The sequence below is a fragment of the Schistocerca piceifrons genome, chromosome 1 (genome assembly GCF_021461385.2).
Source record: "Schistocerca piceifrons isolate TAMUIC-IGC-003096 chromosome 1, iqSchPice1.1, whole genome shotgun sequence".
Classification (NCBI taxonomy): Eukaryota; Metazoa; Arthropoda; class Insecta; order Orthoptera; family Acrididae; genus Schistocerca; species Schistocerca piceifrons.
The window spans coordinates 620,098,582-620,112,425 of record NC_060138.1 but is presented as its reverse complement, the minus strand read 5'-3'; the positions used below and the strand labels follow the sequence as shown (position 1 = coordinate 620,112,425).

At 42.7% G+C, this 13,844-nt stretch overlaps 1 protein-coding gene across 5 annotated transcripts in view; it reads left to right on the top strand.

Annotated features, from left to right (window-relative positions):
• The window catches only part of LOC124804323 (centrosomal protein of 112 kDa-like), a 174,240-nt gene that overhangs the window by 101,172 nt on the left and 59,224 nt on the right, over nucleotides 1–13,844 (top strand). For 4 of the 5 annotated variants that reach the window (XM_047264743.1, XM_047264742.1, XM_047264746.1 and 1 more), the window contains exon 6: nucleotides 10,736–10,893. In XM_047264743.1, the coding sequence (XP_047120699.1) occupies nucleotides 10,736–10,893 (158 nt within the window). The remainder of the gene's footprint in view (nucleotides 1–10,735; nucleotides 10,894–13,844) is intronic. The other variant, XM_047264744.1, reaches the window with a different exon arrangement.

Sequence of the window (13,844 nt, the reverse complement as noted above, 5' to 3'; positions counted from 1 at the left end):
CATCCAGAAGCAGAACTTTATTTTAATGATGATCCACTCACTGCAGTGGAGACATATCGATTCTTAGGACTGGTTTTTGATGCCTGATTGTCTTGGCTTCCTCACCTTCATCCGCTTAAGTGGCTGGCAGCACCTCAATGCCCTCCGCTGCCTTAGCAATACCAACTGGGGTGCAAATCACTTCACACCGCTGCAGCTCTACAAAGCCCTCGTTCAATCATGACTTGACTATGGGAGTCTAGTTTATGGTTCGGCAGAGCCCTCAGCATTGCGTTTACTCGACCCAGTCCACCACTGTGGCATTAGCCTAGCAACAGGAGCTTTTAGGATGAGTCCAGTGACCAGTGTCCTTGTGGAGGCCGGAGCCCCTCCTTGCAGGTTAGGCATGCACAGCTTCTGGCCAGTTATGTTGCACATGTTCGTAGTTTTCCTGCGCATCCGAATCAGTCTCCTTTTCCCACCCCAGCAGTTCATCTCCCGTATCAGCGGCCCAGGTCAGGGCTTCCAATTGCAGTTTGTGTCTGATCCCTTCTTTCCAAACTGGAGTCCTTGCCTTTACCACCTATACTCGAGGTCCATTCACGTACGCCTCCCTAGTGAACGCCTAGGCTGCAGCTTCACTGGACCTTTCACATGGCCCTAAGGACTCAGTTAACCTTGGCTGCCCCTTCCTCTAGATTACTGATATGTACTGAGGCCATGAAGTGAAGTGGTTTACACAAATGGCTCGATGGCTGATGGTCACGTCGGCTTCGCGTATGTCCCTGAAGGACATATTGAACAGCATTCCTTGCCCAATGGCTTTAGTGTTTTCACTGCTGAGCTGGTGGATATATCTCGTGCTCTTGAGCACATCCGTTCATACCCTGTGGAGTCAATTCTTCTGTGTACTGACTCCTTGAGCAGCCTACCAGCTATCGACCAGTGCTACCCTCGTCATCCTTTGGTAGTGACCATCCACGAGTCCATCTGGGACAGTCCAGTCATTCAATGGTGTTTGTCTGGACCACAGGTCACGTCGGAATCCTAGGCAACGAACTTGCTGACAGGGTGGCCAAACAGGCTACATAGATACCGCTTATGGAGATCGGCTTCTCTGCAACTGACCTGCATTCAGTAGTCCGGTTTTGTGGCTTTGGGAGATGAAATGGCATAACCTCAGCACACACAACAAACTGTTTGCCATTAAGGAGACTATGAATGTGTGGCAGTTCTCCATGTGGGCCTCTCACAGGGACTCTGTGGTTCTCTGCCAGCTCCACACTTGGGTGACGCACAACTACCTCCTGCGCCGTGATGACCCGCCTGTATCGGTGCGGCACCCGGCTGACAGTGGCCCATATCTTGGTAAGCTGTCCATCTTTGGCTGCCCTTCGACGGACTCTTCAGTTGCCAGACTCGTTGCCATTAATTTTAGCTGACAACGCCTCATCGGCAAATTTAGTTTTAAGTTTTATACTTGACTGTGGGTAATATCATTCTATATAAGTTTTAGCGCATGTCATTTGTCCTTTTGTGTTTTCCACTCTGCTGCTTTTAGAGTGGATGTTAGAGTGGATGTTTTGATGTGTTGCAGAATGGCTGGCTTTTCCTTTTTGTTATTGTGGTCGGCCAGCCACAGTCACCTGCTCTCTTGTTTTTACCCCTTCTACCTGTTTCTTGCTTCTCTCCATGGTTTTCTTTTTCTGTTTTTTCCATGGTAGTGTTGGTTGTCCTTCTGTCATTCTTATGGCTCTTCCCCCCCCCCCCCCCCCCTTTTAAACCAACTAACCAAAGTATTGACACATTATAGTAATACACATAGCTATAGTACATTAACAGCTTATACTAACACAGCTGGAAGGTAATCTTCAATTGTTTGATCTTTGGATATATGTACAGTTAATTAAAATAATAAATTAATGACAAATGCAAACAATTAGCTGTGATACTCTGGCAGTAGATCAGATTTGTAAACTAGCAAATAAAGAAATAAAAATGTAGTGCGCGCAATTAAAGCAGGTCTCATAGACTAAATAACACAAAGTTGTTGAAGTGAATGGAGACACCAAGGGGAAGGAACAGACCATAATTGGGAATTATTATTATTATTATTATCATCATCTTCTTCTTCTTCTTTCTTTTCTCAGACATTATGTCTGGTTAAAAATGGAAAGTGACGTGGACCTTGATCAAGCATGACTTCCTTTTAACTGTACGGTATATGCCACATTCCATTTAGGAACTTTCGGGTAGTTGAACATCTATCAATAATTACAGATTTCTGTAGTTGTGTGTGTGTGTGTGTGTGTGTGTGTGTGTGTGTGTGTGTGTGTGTGTGTGTGTGTGTGTGTGTATATATATATATTTGGATGTAGCTGTATTGCGTTGATGTGCTGGTGGATATTGTGTAGTATGACTCCTGTAGTTGATAGTATAATTGGTATAATGTCAACTCTATCCTGATGCCACATGTCCTTGACTTCCTCAGCCAGTTGGATGATTTTTCAATTTTTTCTCCTGTTATCTTCTGTATATTTGTTGTATTGGGTATGGATATTTCGATTAGTTGCGTTAATTTCTTCTTTTTATTGGTGAGTATGATGTCAGGTTTGTTATATGGTGTTGTTTTATCTGTTATAATGGTTCTGTTGCAGTATAATTAGTATTCATCATTCTCCAGTATGTTTTGTGGTGCATACTTGTATGTGGGAACGTGTTGTTTTATTAGTTTATGTTGTATGGCAAGTTGTTGATGTATTATTTTTGCTACATTGTCATGTCTTCTGGGGTATTCTGTATTTGCTAGTATTGTACACCCGCTTGTGATGTGATCTACTGCTTCTATTTGTTGTTTGCAAAGTCTGCATTTATCTGTTGTGGTATTGGGATCTTTAATAATATGCTTGCTGTAATATCTAGTGTTTATTGTTTGATCCTGTATTGCAATCATGAATCCTTCCGTCTCACTGTATATATTGCCTTTTCTTAGCCATGTGTTGGATGCGTCTTGATCAATGTGTGGCTGTGTTAGATGATATGGGTGCTTGCCATGTAGTGTTTTCTTTTTCCAATTTACTTTCTTCATATCTGTTGATGTTATGTGATCTAAAGGGTTGTAGAAGTGGTTATGAAATTGCAATGGTGTAGCCGATGTATTTACATGAGTGATTGCTTTGTGTATTTTGCTAGTTTCTGCTTGTTTTATAAAGAATTTTCTTAAATTGTCTACCTGTCCGTAATGTAGGTTTTTTATGTTGTTAAATCCCCTTCCTCCTTCCTTTCTGCTTAATGTGAATCTTCCTGTTGCTGTGATGTATTCTATATTTGTGGCATTGTGATAGTGTAAGTGTATTGAGTGCTTCTAGGTCTATGTTACTCCATTTCACTACTCCAAATGAGTAGGTCAATATTGGCATAAGTATTTATAGCTTTTGTCTTATTTCTTGCTGTCAATTCTGTTTTCAGTATTTTTGTTAGTCTTTGATTTTTGTTTTAGTTCTTCTGTAATATTTGTATTATCTATTCCTATTTTTTGTCTGTATGCTAGATATTTATAGGCATCTGTTTTTTCCATCGCTTCTATGCAGTTGCTTTGGTTATCCAGTATGTAATCTTCTTGTTTAGTGTGTTTTCCCTTGACTATGCTATTTTTCTTACATTTGTCTGTTCCAAAAGCCATATTTATATCATTGCTGAATACTTTTGTTATCTTTAGTAATCGGTTGAGTCGTTGATTTGTTGCTGCCAGTAGTTTTAGATCATCCATGTATAGCAAATGTGTGATTTTGTGTTGGTATGTTCCAGTAATATTATATCCATAATTTGTATTATTTAGCATGTTGGATAGTGGGTTCAGAGCAAGGCAGAACCAGAAAGGACTTAATGAGTCTCCTTGGTATATTCCACGCTTAATCTGTATTGGCTGTGATGTGATATTATTTGAATTTGTTTGGATATTAAGTGGCGTTTTCCAATTTTTCATTTCTATGTTTAGGAACTGTATCAGTTTAGGATCTACTTTGTATATTTCCAGTATTTGTATTAACCATGAGTGGGGTACACTATCAAAAGCTTTTCAGTAATCAATTTATGCGTAGCGTAGTGACCTTTGTTTAGTTTTAGCTTGATACGTCACCTCTGCATCTATTATCAGTTGCTCTTTACATCCTCGTGCTCCTTTGAAGCAGCCTCTTTGTTCTTCATTTATAATTTTGTTCTGTGTTGTATGTGTCATTAATTTCTGTGTAATGACTGAAGTTAATATTTTGTGTATTGTTGGTAGGCATGTTATGGGGCGATATTTTGCTGGGTTTGCTGTGTCTGCTTGATCTTTAGGTTTCAGTTAAGTTATTCCTTGTGTAAGTGTATCAGGGACTGTGTATGGGTCTGCAATGTAACTGTTAAATAATTTAGTTGGAAGCGAATGTCTTGAGGTGAACTTCTTTAGCCAGAAATTTGCTATTTTATCTTTTCCAGGGGCTTTCCAATTGTGCGTAGAATTAATTGCTCGGGTAACTTCATGTTGCAAAATTATCACTTCAGGCATTTGTGATATCATCTTGTATGTGTCTTTCTGCTTGTGTCCACCATGCATGTCTGTTACGTTGTACCAGGTTTGACCATATGTTGCTCCAGAAGTGTTCCAGGTCTGTTATGTTTGGTGGATTGTCTATTTTAATGTGTGTGGCATCCATTGTCTGGTAAAATTTCTTTGGGTTTGTGTTGAATGTTTGGTTTTGTTTCCTTCTATTTTCACTATTTTTGTATCTTCTAAGTCGTTTGGCCAATGCTTGTAATTTCTGCTTCCTTTCATCTAATTGCTCTATCGCTTCTTGTTGTGAGATTTTACCTAACCTTTTTCGTTTTTTGTCTGATATTTCATTTCTTATAAATTGTGTTAGCTGTCCAATGTCTTTTCTCAGTTTTTCTATTCTGATCTGTAGCCTGTGTTGCCATGCTGGTTTTGTGGAATTTTCTTCTGTGTGTTGGTTGGTTCTGATCTCTGCTTAGTGTGTATATTTAGTGTAGTGAGTGCTCCTATATAAACTAGTAGTTGTAACACTTCCATAGTTGTATTTTCATTTATTTTGTTGTGTATGATTGTGTTAATAGTGGTCTAATGTCTGTATTGTGTCTTTGCATTCTATATATGTCAGTGTTATAACTTCAAGTTGAACAAATATATTTCAAGGACGACGCAATACATGAAAGTTACAGATCAAGTAAACAGAGTAAGACATGTCACTTTAACAGTCAAATCATAACTGAGTCCAAGTCTAGCTGCCGCTGGCTGGCTGGCCGCTTAGGTGGCGCTGCTGCTGCTTGGCTGGCAGACAGCGCCACATGTAGATGACGCGTGTAACTGCACGGCGGCACTTTGAAAGATTGGCAAGTCACAACACTTTTCCCTCCTTTGAATTTTTTGCACAGGTCTTGGTGGAGGTGGCCTGTATATTGCTAACATCCATAGGTGTTGTTTGACTGGAGGAGGAGGCTTTCCATACGGACGGAAGTGTCCCTGATGATAACGGGTCGAGATGACAGGAGACATGGGGGTCGAATCTGCTGGGGTCCCGTGCACCAACCTGCCCGTTGCGGCAAGTCCGTTTGTTATAACAGGAGACATGGGTGATATGTCCGCGTCCTCAGGAGAAGGAGGCGAGTAGAGTTGCTCCAACAGGTGATGGTCATCCGTTTCCTGCATGGGCATATCTCCTGTTGGCGTCAGTTCTTGTGCTGGCACCGATATGATGGTGAGAGGACTGCGTTGTGAGTATTGAGAGATTCCAGGATCCCGAGCGTCAGGTAGAGCCAAAGGTGGTGTAGCGGTATCCGGAACAGGCGTTGCCGGCACACGGGGCCGAAGCTGGTGTCAGTCTGGATTTCATACAGGCGTCAGCCACGGTGTCATAGATGCGGCCAGGACTCCATTTTGGCCGCCTACCATATCCCTGTACCTATACAAGGTTGCCGGCGGTGAACTGGCCAAGCAAAGGCACCCGCGGCCGTGAGGTGCAAGGCCGCAGAAGATGAAGTAGCGTGCGGGGCTGTCGGCCATGTAAGAGCTCAGCCGGGCTGTGGTCGCCCATGGGGGTGAAACGGTAAGAAGCCAAATATTGGAGAAGCGCATCATCAGCAGCAGAAGAAGTAAGGAGTTTCCTCATCCGAGCCTTAAATGTGCGGACCAGTCATTCAGCCTCACCGTTTGACTGTGGATGGAACGGAGGAGCCATGACATACATGACGACATGACGGGCACAAAAATCCGCAAAATTGGAAGAGGCAAATTGCGGACCATTATCAGTAACAAGAGTAGAGGGAAGGCCTTCCAAAGAGAAAATGCGAGCTTAGAGCATTGGTGGTTCCGCGGTGGTAGGCGACGAGCAACGTACAATAACGAGAAGCCAATAAGTACCTAAAAAAGGTCCCGCCAAGTCAGCATGAATACTCTCCCAGGGCTTCTCAGGCAAAGGCCACGGCGACAAAGATGACTTCGGGGCGGCGGCCTGTGACTCACAAGGGCTGCAGGCAGCGACCAGAGTCAATGCCGGGCCAGTACACATGACGGCACGCTAGAGATTTTGTGCGAGACACACCACAGTGCCCTCGGTGAAGGAGGCGCAAGACTGAAGCATGCAAAGATGCAGTTACCACAACAGGCGGCGAAGCATTTTCGGTGGAAAGGAGGATAACACCATCTCTAGCCGTGAGGCGGTAACGCAAAGCGTAGTAGTTCCAGAGCGGATCAGAAGTCTTAGCGGACGGATGATCTGGCCAACCCTTCTGAATATAGCATAAAACCTGGGAGAGGGTAGGATCAGAACCCGTGGCAGCCGCCAGCTGGTCCCTGGTGATGGGGAACCCGTCCACAACCCGCTGCTCGGCAACATCCAGGTGGAAACACAAAAGTTCGTCCCTCTCGAATGCCAGATCAGGACCCATGGGAAGGTGACAGTGCATCAGCATTCGCATGTTGAGGCGTCAACCGGAAATGAATCTCATAATTGAAACGAGACAAGTAAAGAGCCAACACTGGAGGTGGTGTGCAGCCTTGTCGGGAAGTGACGTTGATGGATGAAACAAGGAAACAAGTGGTTTGTGATCCGTAACAAGATGAAATTTGGATCCATAGAGAAAAACACCAAATGTATGAAGAGCATAAATAATGGCCAAAGCTTCTTTTTCGATTTGAGAGTACTTTTGTTGGGCATCCTTGAGCGTTTTGGAGGCATAAGCAATGGGTTGTTCAGAACCGTCAGAAAAACGGTGTGCAAGGACTGCACCAAACCCGTATTGAGAGGCATCCATGGCAAGAACAAGATGTTGGCCAGGTCGTTAAGTAGCCAAGCATGGGGCCTGTTTCAGCATAGTCGTCAATTTCTGGAAAGCCGCATCGCATGATGCGGACCAGTGAAAATGAAAATGCACGTTTTTATGCAACAGGCGATGCAACAGCTGAGCCACCAAAGCAGCAGACCGTAAAAACCTGTGATAGTATGCTATTTTGCCCAAGAAGGTCTGCAGTTCCTTAACAGATGTAGGGCAAGGAAGGGCATCGATCGCAGCAACAGTTTGTTGAAGCGGACAAATACCATCCCGAGAGAGTTGAAACCCCAAATACGTGATAGATGCCGGAAAAAAATTTGATTTCTGAAGATTACACTTAAGACCGGCAGTCTGTAGGACATGAAAAAGTGTGCGGAGATTTTGAAGATGTTCGTCAGTGGTGGAGCCAGTGACAACAATGTCGTCCGTGTAATTTATACACCTAGGGACAGTGAGCAATAATTGTTCCAAGAATCGCTGAAAGAGAGCAGGGGCTCTGGCAACCCCAAATGGCAATCGTTGGTATTGATAGAGGCCGAAAGGCGTGTTAAGGACCAGAAACTGCTGGGAAGCAGCGTCGAGAGGAAGTTGATGATAAGCTTCTGACAGTTTAGAAAAATACTGGCCTCCAGCAAGTTTAGTAAACAATTTTTCAGGTTGAGGCATAGGGTAAGTGTCGATAAGGCATTGAGCATTTACAATGGCTTTGAAATCACCACAGACGAATATCACCATTTGGCTTAGCAACAACGACAGGAGAGGGCCACTCACTGGAAGTGACAGGAAGCAAGACCCCTGAAGCAGCGAGACGATCCAGCTTCCGTTTGACCTGATCACGAAGGGCCACAGGAATGGGGCCAAGCAATGGGTCTGAGAGTGATACGAGCTTCAAAGTCGCTTGCACGGCCTAACCCAGGAGAAAAAAAGAGACGAAAATGTCGTCGACAAGGAATCCAATTGAGCCTAAGGAATCGCATCAGAGACTATTTTGACAGAGTCATCTATGGAGAACCCAAAAACGCAAAAGGCATCGGAACCAAAAAGATTCTCCGCATTACTATGGTCGACCACAAATATGGGAACAGTGCGAACGACAGATTTGTAAGATACCTCAGCATCAAATTGTCCCAAGAGAGAAATCTTCTGTTTATTTGTTAAATCCGTAATTGCCTAGTGACAGGTGACAGGATTGGAGAACCCAACTGAAGATATGTCTGAGAATTGATGATAGTGGCAGCAGAACCAGTATCCACCTGCATGCGAACATCTCGACCAAGTATTTGGACAGTGAGGAACAACTTCCCTGAAAGGGAAGAAGTACAATTGACAGACAACACAGAATCAGAATCAGCGCTATGTTCATGAACATCATGTATGCAGTCAGATGGTGAATGTTCCGTGAAACACCGCGGACATGAAGGAAGTTGCCGTGGGTTTTGCTGCAGTTTCTTAAAGGTTTGTTCACGGTTAGGCTGAGGCTGGGCTTGGGAGCGTACTGAGGCCACGTCGACCGGGGGGGGATGCGCCACACGCTTCGTCAACAGTGCACAGAGGTTGTATTTCCCCAATGTCACCCCATGCCTCTATTTGCGCTCCAGCAGCGCGAGAAATTTCAAAAGACTGAGCGATGGATAGGACTTCATCTACAGTCGGATTTGCCAACTGAAGGGCATGTTGCCTAACTTCCTTGTCGGGCGCCGACCGGATAATAGCATCCCTTACCATGGAATCAGCGTAGGATTCTTTGTGAACTTCAGTAACAAATTGACACTTTCTACTGAGGCCGTGAAGTTCAGCAGCCCAAGTGCGATAGGATTGCTTCGGTTGTGTTTGACAACGATGAAAGGCAACACGAGAGGCTACCACATGCGTATGCTTTTGAAAATAGACGGACAGAAGTGAGCACATTTTAGCAAAGGAAAAAGATGCAGGATCTTTCAAAGGAGCCAATTGCGACAACAACCGATACATTTGAGGGGAAATCCATGAAAGGAACAGAGACTTACATGTTTGGTCGCCTGCAACACGAAATGCCAAGAAGTGTTGTTGAAGCCTTTTTTCAAAATCAGACCAGTCTTCTGCCATCTCGTAAGGAGGAAAAGAAGGTAGAGACGAAGACGAGAGACGCCCCGCATTTGATGCCCAGACGAAATCATGAATCGCATTTGTGAGAAGTGTTTGCTGTTCTGAGACCTTGCAATAGTTGCTCTAAAGTAGCCATGGAAACACGTGGGTCAACGATGAAAAAGAAAAATTCACTACCTCGTCGCCAATTGTTATAAATTCAAGTTGAACAACTATATTTCAAGGACGATGCAAGACATGAAAGTAACAGATCAAGTAAACAGAGTAAGACGTATGCCACCTAACAGTCAAATCATATCTGAGTCTGAGTCTAGTGGCTGCTGCCAGACAGCGCCGCATGTAGAGGACGTGCGTAACTGCGTGGTGGCACTTTGAAAGATCAGCGAGTCACAACAGTCAGCTTAAATTTTTCTTCTCCATCTAACATGTGTATCACTTCGTGTTCTGTTTGTGCTTGTTCTGGTGGCTGTCTTAAGACATCGTTTTCCTCTGATTGTTTAATTTATGCGTGTTGTTCTTTGTTTGCTCTGTGATGTTAGAGTCCATTACTGTATTTTCTTCTTCTTCTTCTTCTTCTTCTTCTGATTGCACATTATTTGTACCAGTATTTGTTGTACTTGTTGTTTGAGGTTTTCTAATTCTGACTGGGATATCCTGTTGTTTTTGATTATTACACGGATTTGATCAGCTAGTCGTTGTTCTGTTAAAAATTTTAATTCTGGGTATCTGGTAATATATGTTGTGTATACTTGTGATCTGTATCCAGTTGTGTTGGTTCCTAAGTTTGTTGCTTGGTAATAACAGAACATGAGGTGTCGGTTAACTTCATCTGACCATCTCATCCTCTGTCTTTGTTTTCGTTTCCATATATATATATATATATATATATATATATATGTTAACTTCATCTGACCATCTCATCCTCTGTCTTTGTTTTCGTTTCCATATATATATATATATATATATATATATATATATATATATATATATATATATATATGGAAACGAAAACAAAGACAGAGGATGAGATGGTCAGATGAAGTTAACCGACACCTCATGTTCTGTTATTACCAAGCAACAAACTTAGGAACCAACACAACTGGATACAGATCACAAGTATACACAACATATATTACCAGATACCCAGAATTAAAATTTTTAACAGAACAACGACTAGCTGATCAAATCCGTGTAATAATCAAAAACAACAGGATATCCCAGTCAGAATTAGAAAACCTCAAACAACAAGTATATATATATATATATATGCTTTTAAACTGATTCCTGATATTATCTGTCAGTAACAATAGGTATTTTATTTTGTTGCATATGAATGGTATAGCAGAAAAGGAAATTACACTTGGAAAAGAAGAGCTCTTGAATGTAAATACACAAAGGGAGAAAAGAGGTCTGCTGCAATCAATAGAGAATATGCCTGAGCATTGTGCTCTTACAAGCCTGTCAGAACAATCACTCACTGAGGAGCAACAAGTAATGGTGGTAAGTATATCATCAACTGAGAGAGAAAAAAAACCACAGTTATAAAATTCATTATGCATCAAGACAATACTATCTCATGGTACAAATATAGTATATAGTGGATTATTTATGTTACAGAAAGCGTAGAATCTCGTTTGCATTTATTATATATTTCTTAAAAAGCAATTTGAAGAAAGACAGCTACTATCGGCTGCTGAGAAGACACACACAGCAGGAATACAGCAGTGAGCACAATGCACATAGTGACATGCTCTAGAGCAGAATAGTATGCACTGTTCTAAAAACATTTTCATGAATGCAATTACATTAATGTTTTAACTGTGACTGACCAGATGAGGTTTGAATGTCAAATACCGTATTTGTTTGCTATGAATAGTCTCACTGCTTCAGCATTCTACTTCCGGAATAATGTTGGTCAAATTCTTTATTTGTTTTTACATGGTATCTGAAGCGGCAGTATAAATAATGTATACAACAACTGAATTACCTCCCCCCCCTTCCCCGCCCCTGTGATGTATGTTTCATTTTATCAAATTAAAACATCTCAAATGGTACGATTTTCTTATTTGTTTCTTACACACAGTGAAGAAGTATGTTATGTATGTATGCACGCAAGCACACATGCATGCATGTTTCACTAGAATTTTTCCCTGTGACACTGATGCTGTACATAAAAATTAAAGAATTTGGGAGACCATGAATAGGTGAACAGCGAAACCGAACAAGGCTGACAATGAAGTCTAGTAGTAAGTCAGTATTTGTTAGATGGCCAATAATACAAATCATGGACAGCTGCAGGGCAGAAGGAAACGAGGGGAAGAATTGTCCCTCCCTCCCTCCCTCCCTCCCTCCCTCATTCTCCACACACACACACACACACACACACACACACACACACACACACACACAGGAAGAGCCACTCTGAAGAGAGCCATTGGCTGATAGTCTAGGAGACACTATTGGAGGTGTACTTGCTTTCAAAAGTCAGGAGTCGCAGTTCAGTCTGGTGTACAGCCTTAAGTTTGCACAGATAACAAAACCATGAAAAATGAACACAGTTTAATTTCCGTTTGACATATTTATTAAAAAGAACATTAAAAGCTGTGAAACTGCATTAGAAATGTTTGAAAACTACTACATAAAGTATCCATGTAGTGTTGCTGAACAAATTACTGTTTCCATTCATTTGTGCTTGGATATGGAAAGAAATGACTGTGAATAATAGTACAAGATAGCTATGAACAGTGTAGCAGAAGCTAAACTCACTCTTGAAGCATTTGCAACATTGTACTGTAATCAAGTCAGTGCAAGATGATCCCTGACTGTTTGCAGCACTGTTGCCAGCTTTCAGCTGCATAGTGCTAATGGTTGCAGACACAAATAATAGTGGGCTATATAGCTGCAACAACACTGAAGCGTTACCATAAAGACATTTACGAAATCACATCACATGATTGGTTGAGAAGGGCACATGGAGCTGCTGTGCCTAGTGCACTATAACTGTCGGATATCTTTCTTTGTCAACTTGCTACAGACAAGCTGTTTGGATTAACTTCATGATTATATTGTGCTTGAATTTTTAATTTTCCGCAAGTCAGTGTCCCCGCACCCTCCACCCCCCCCATCATCATCATCATCCTCCTCCTCCTCCTCCTCCTCCTCCTCCTCCTCTTACTCTTACTTATTTTTCTAAGAAAAAGTAATTGGGTTCTTTCTTATAGCCTAATCTTTTGGCAAGCACTGTTGCTCCAGTTGGTTGATGCTGCAAGAACTGGTGTAACTGAAGATAATAGCTTAACTAGTACTATAAAGTCCTTAATTCTAGACATAGTGCAACAACAGAGTACTAAAGTTTATGTATCCACATTTAAGTAAACAACGTAACACCAGTACAATATTGCTAGCAACAGCAATAGAACACAGTCTGAGGAATGGCACGTGCTACTTTGCACTTGCATGGATGAGAACTCAGGTAGATAACATGGTGAATGTTATGCCTTGTGCACAAGTTGTAGGCTGCCTGCGGTGGCTGCCCTGCGCAGATGCTGTTTGTGGAATATTTGAGTGCTGTGCACCAGCGGCATGCTGCCAGGTGCGTATCCAGATACAATGTACAAGGTTATAGGACCCCCCTGCCACTTTGGGGAAAGGGTGTTAAACCAATGTGGGAAGCAGGGCGACTTAAGACACATCAATGGCCTCTGCAATGGGTGATGATGGGAAAGGGATTCTTGATCAGAACTGGTGAGTAGGGATGGAAGCAGTGTGATCCTGGACAGGTGCAGTGGTCCGCCCTTTCACCCTACTCCCCTACTGCACATTTGCGAAGTACCAGCGACAAGGGCACTGGTTGCTTTGTAACATACAGGCCCTCGACGAACTGCACTGATGCAGTGAGGACATTGGTGAAGCGATATGTGCAGATGCAGGAGGGTACGCAGATGGCGACCTTGGAGCATTTCTTCTGGACTGCCTAAGTCCCCACCATCACGAACCTATAAGAGACCAAGAAGAACATTGAGGTATCTTCCATGGAAGAGTCCACAGTATACTTCTTGATTTGAACCTTAATTGTGGGACAAGCCATTCTATCCCACCATTAGATTGGGGGTGAGCTGGAAGAGCAGTTGTGTGGCAAATGCTTAAGATCTGAAACATGAACAGTGAGCCATTATGTCACAAATTTTGAGAGGGCCTCAACCGTTAACGTTCAAGGATAGCAAATAAAGTAAAGTAGTTGAGAAAACAACCAAACCCAGTAAGAACTTAGGAAGGGACCTACAAAATCAACATGGACATATTCCCACAGACATCGCTGTGCAAGCTGTGGCGAGAGGGTTGCTGCAACGCTGCCTGGAGTGTAGCACACCAGACAAGACATCCAATGTCGCTGATGATGCCAAATCAAAACACATATCAATGGACCAATGACTTGGTACAAGATATCCCCA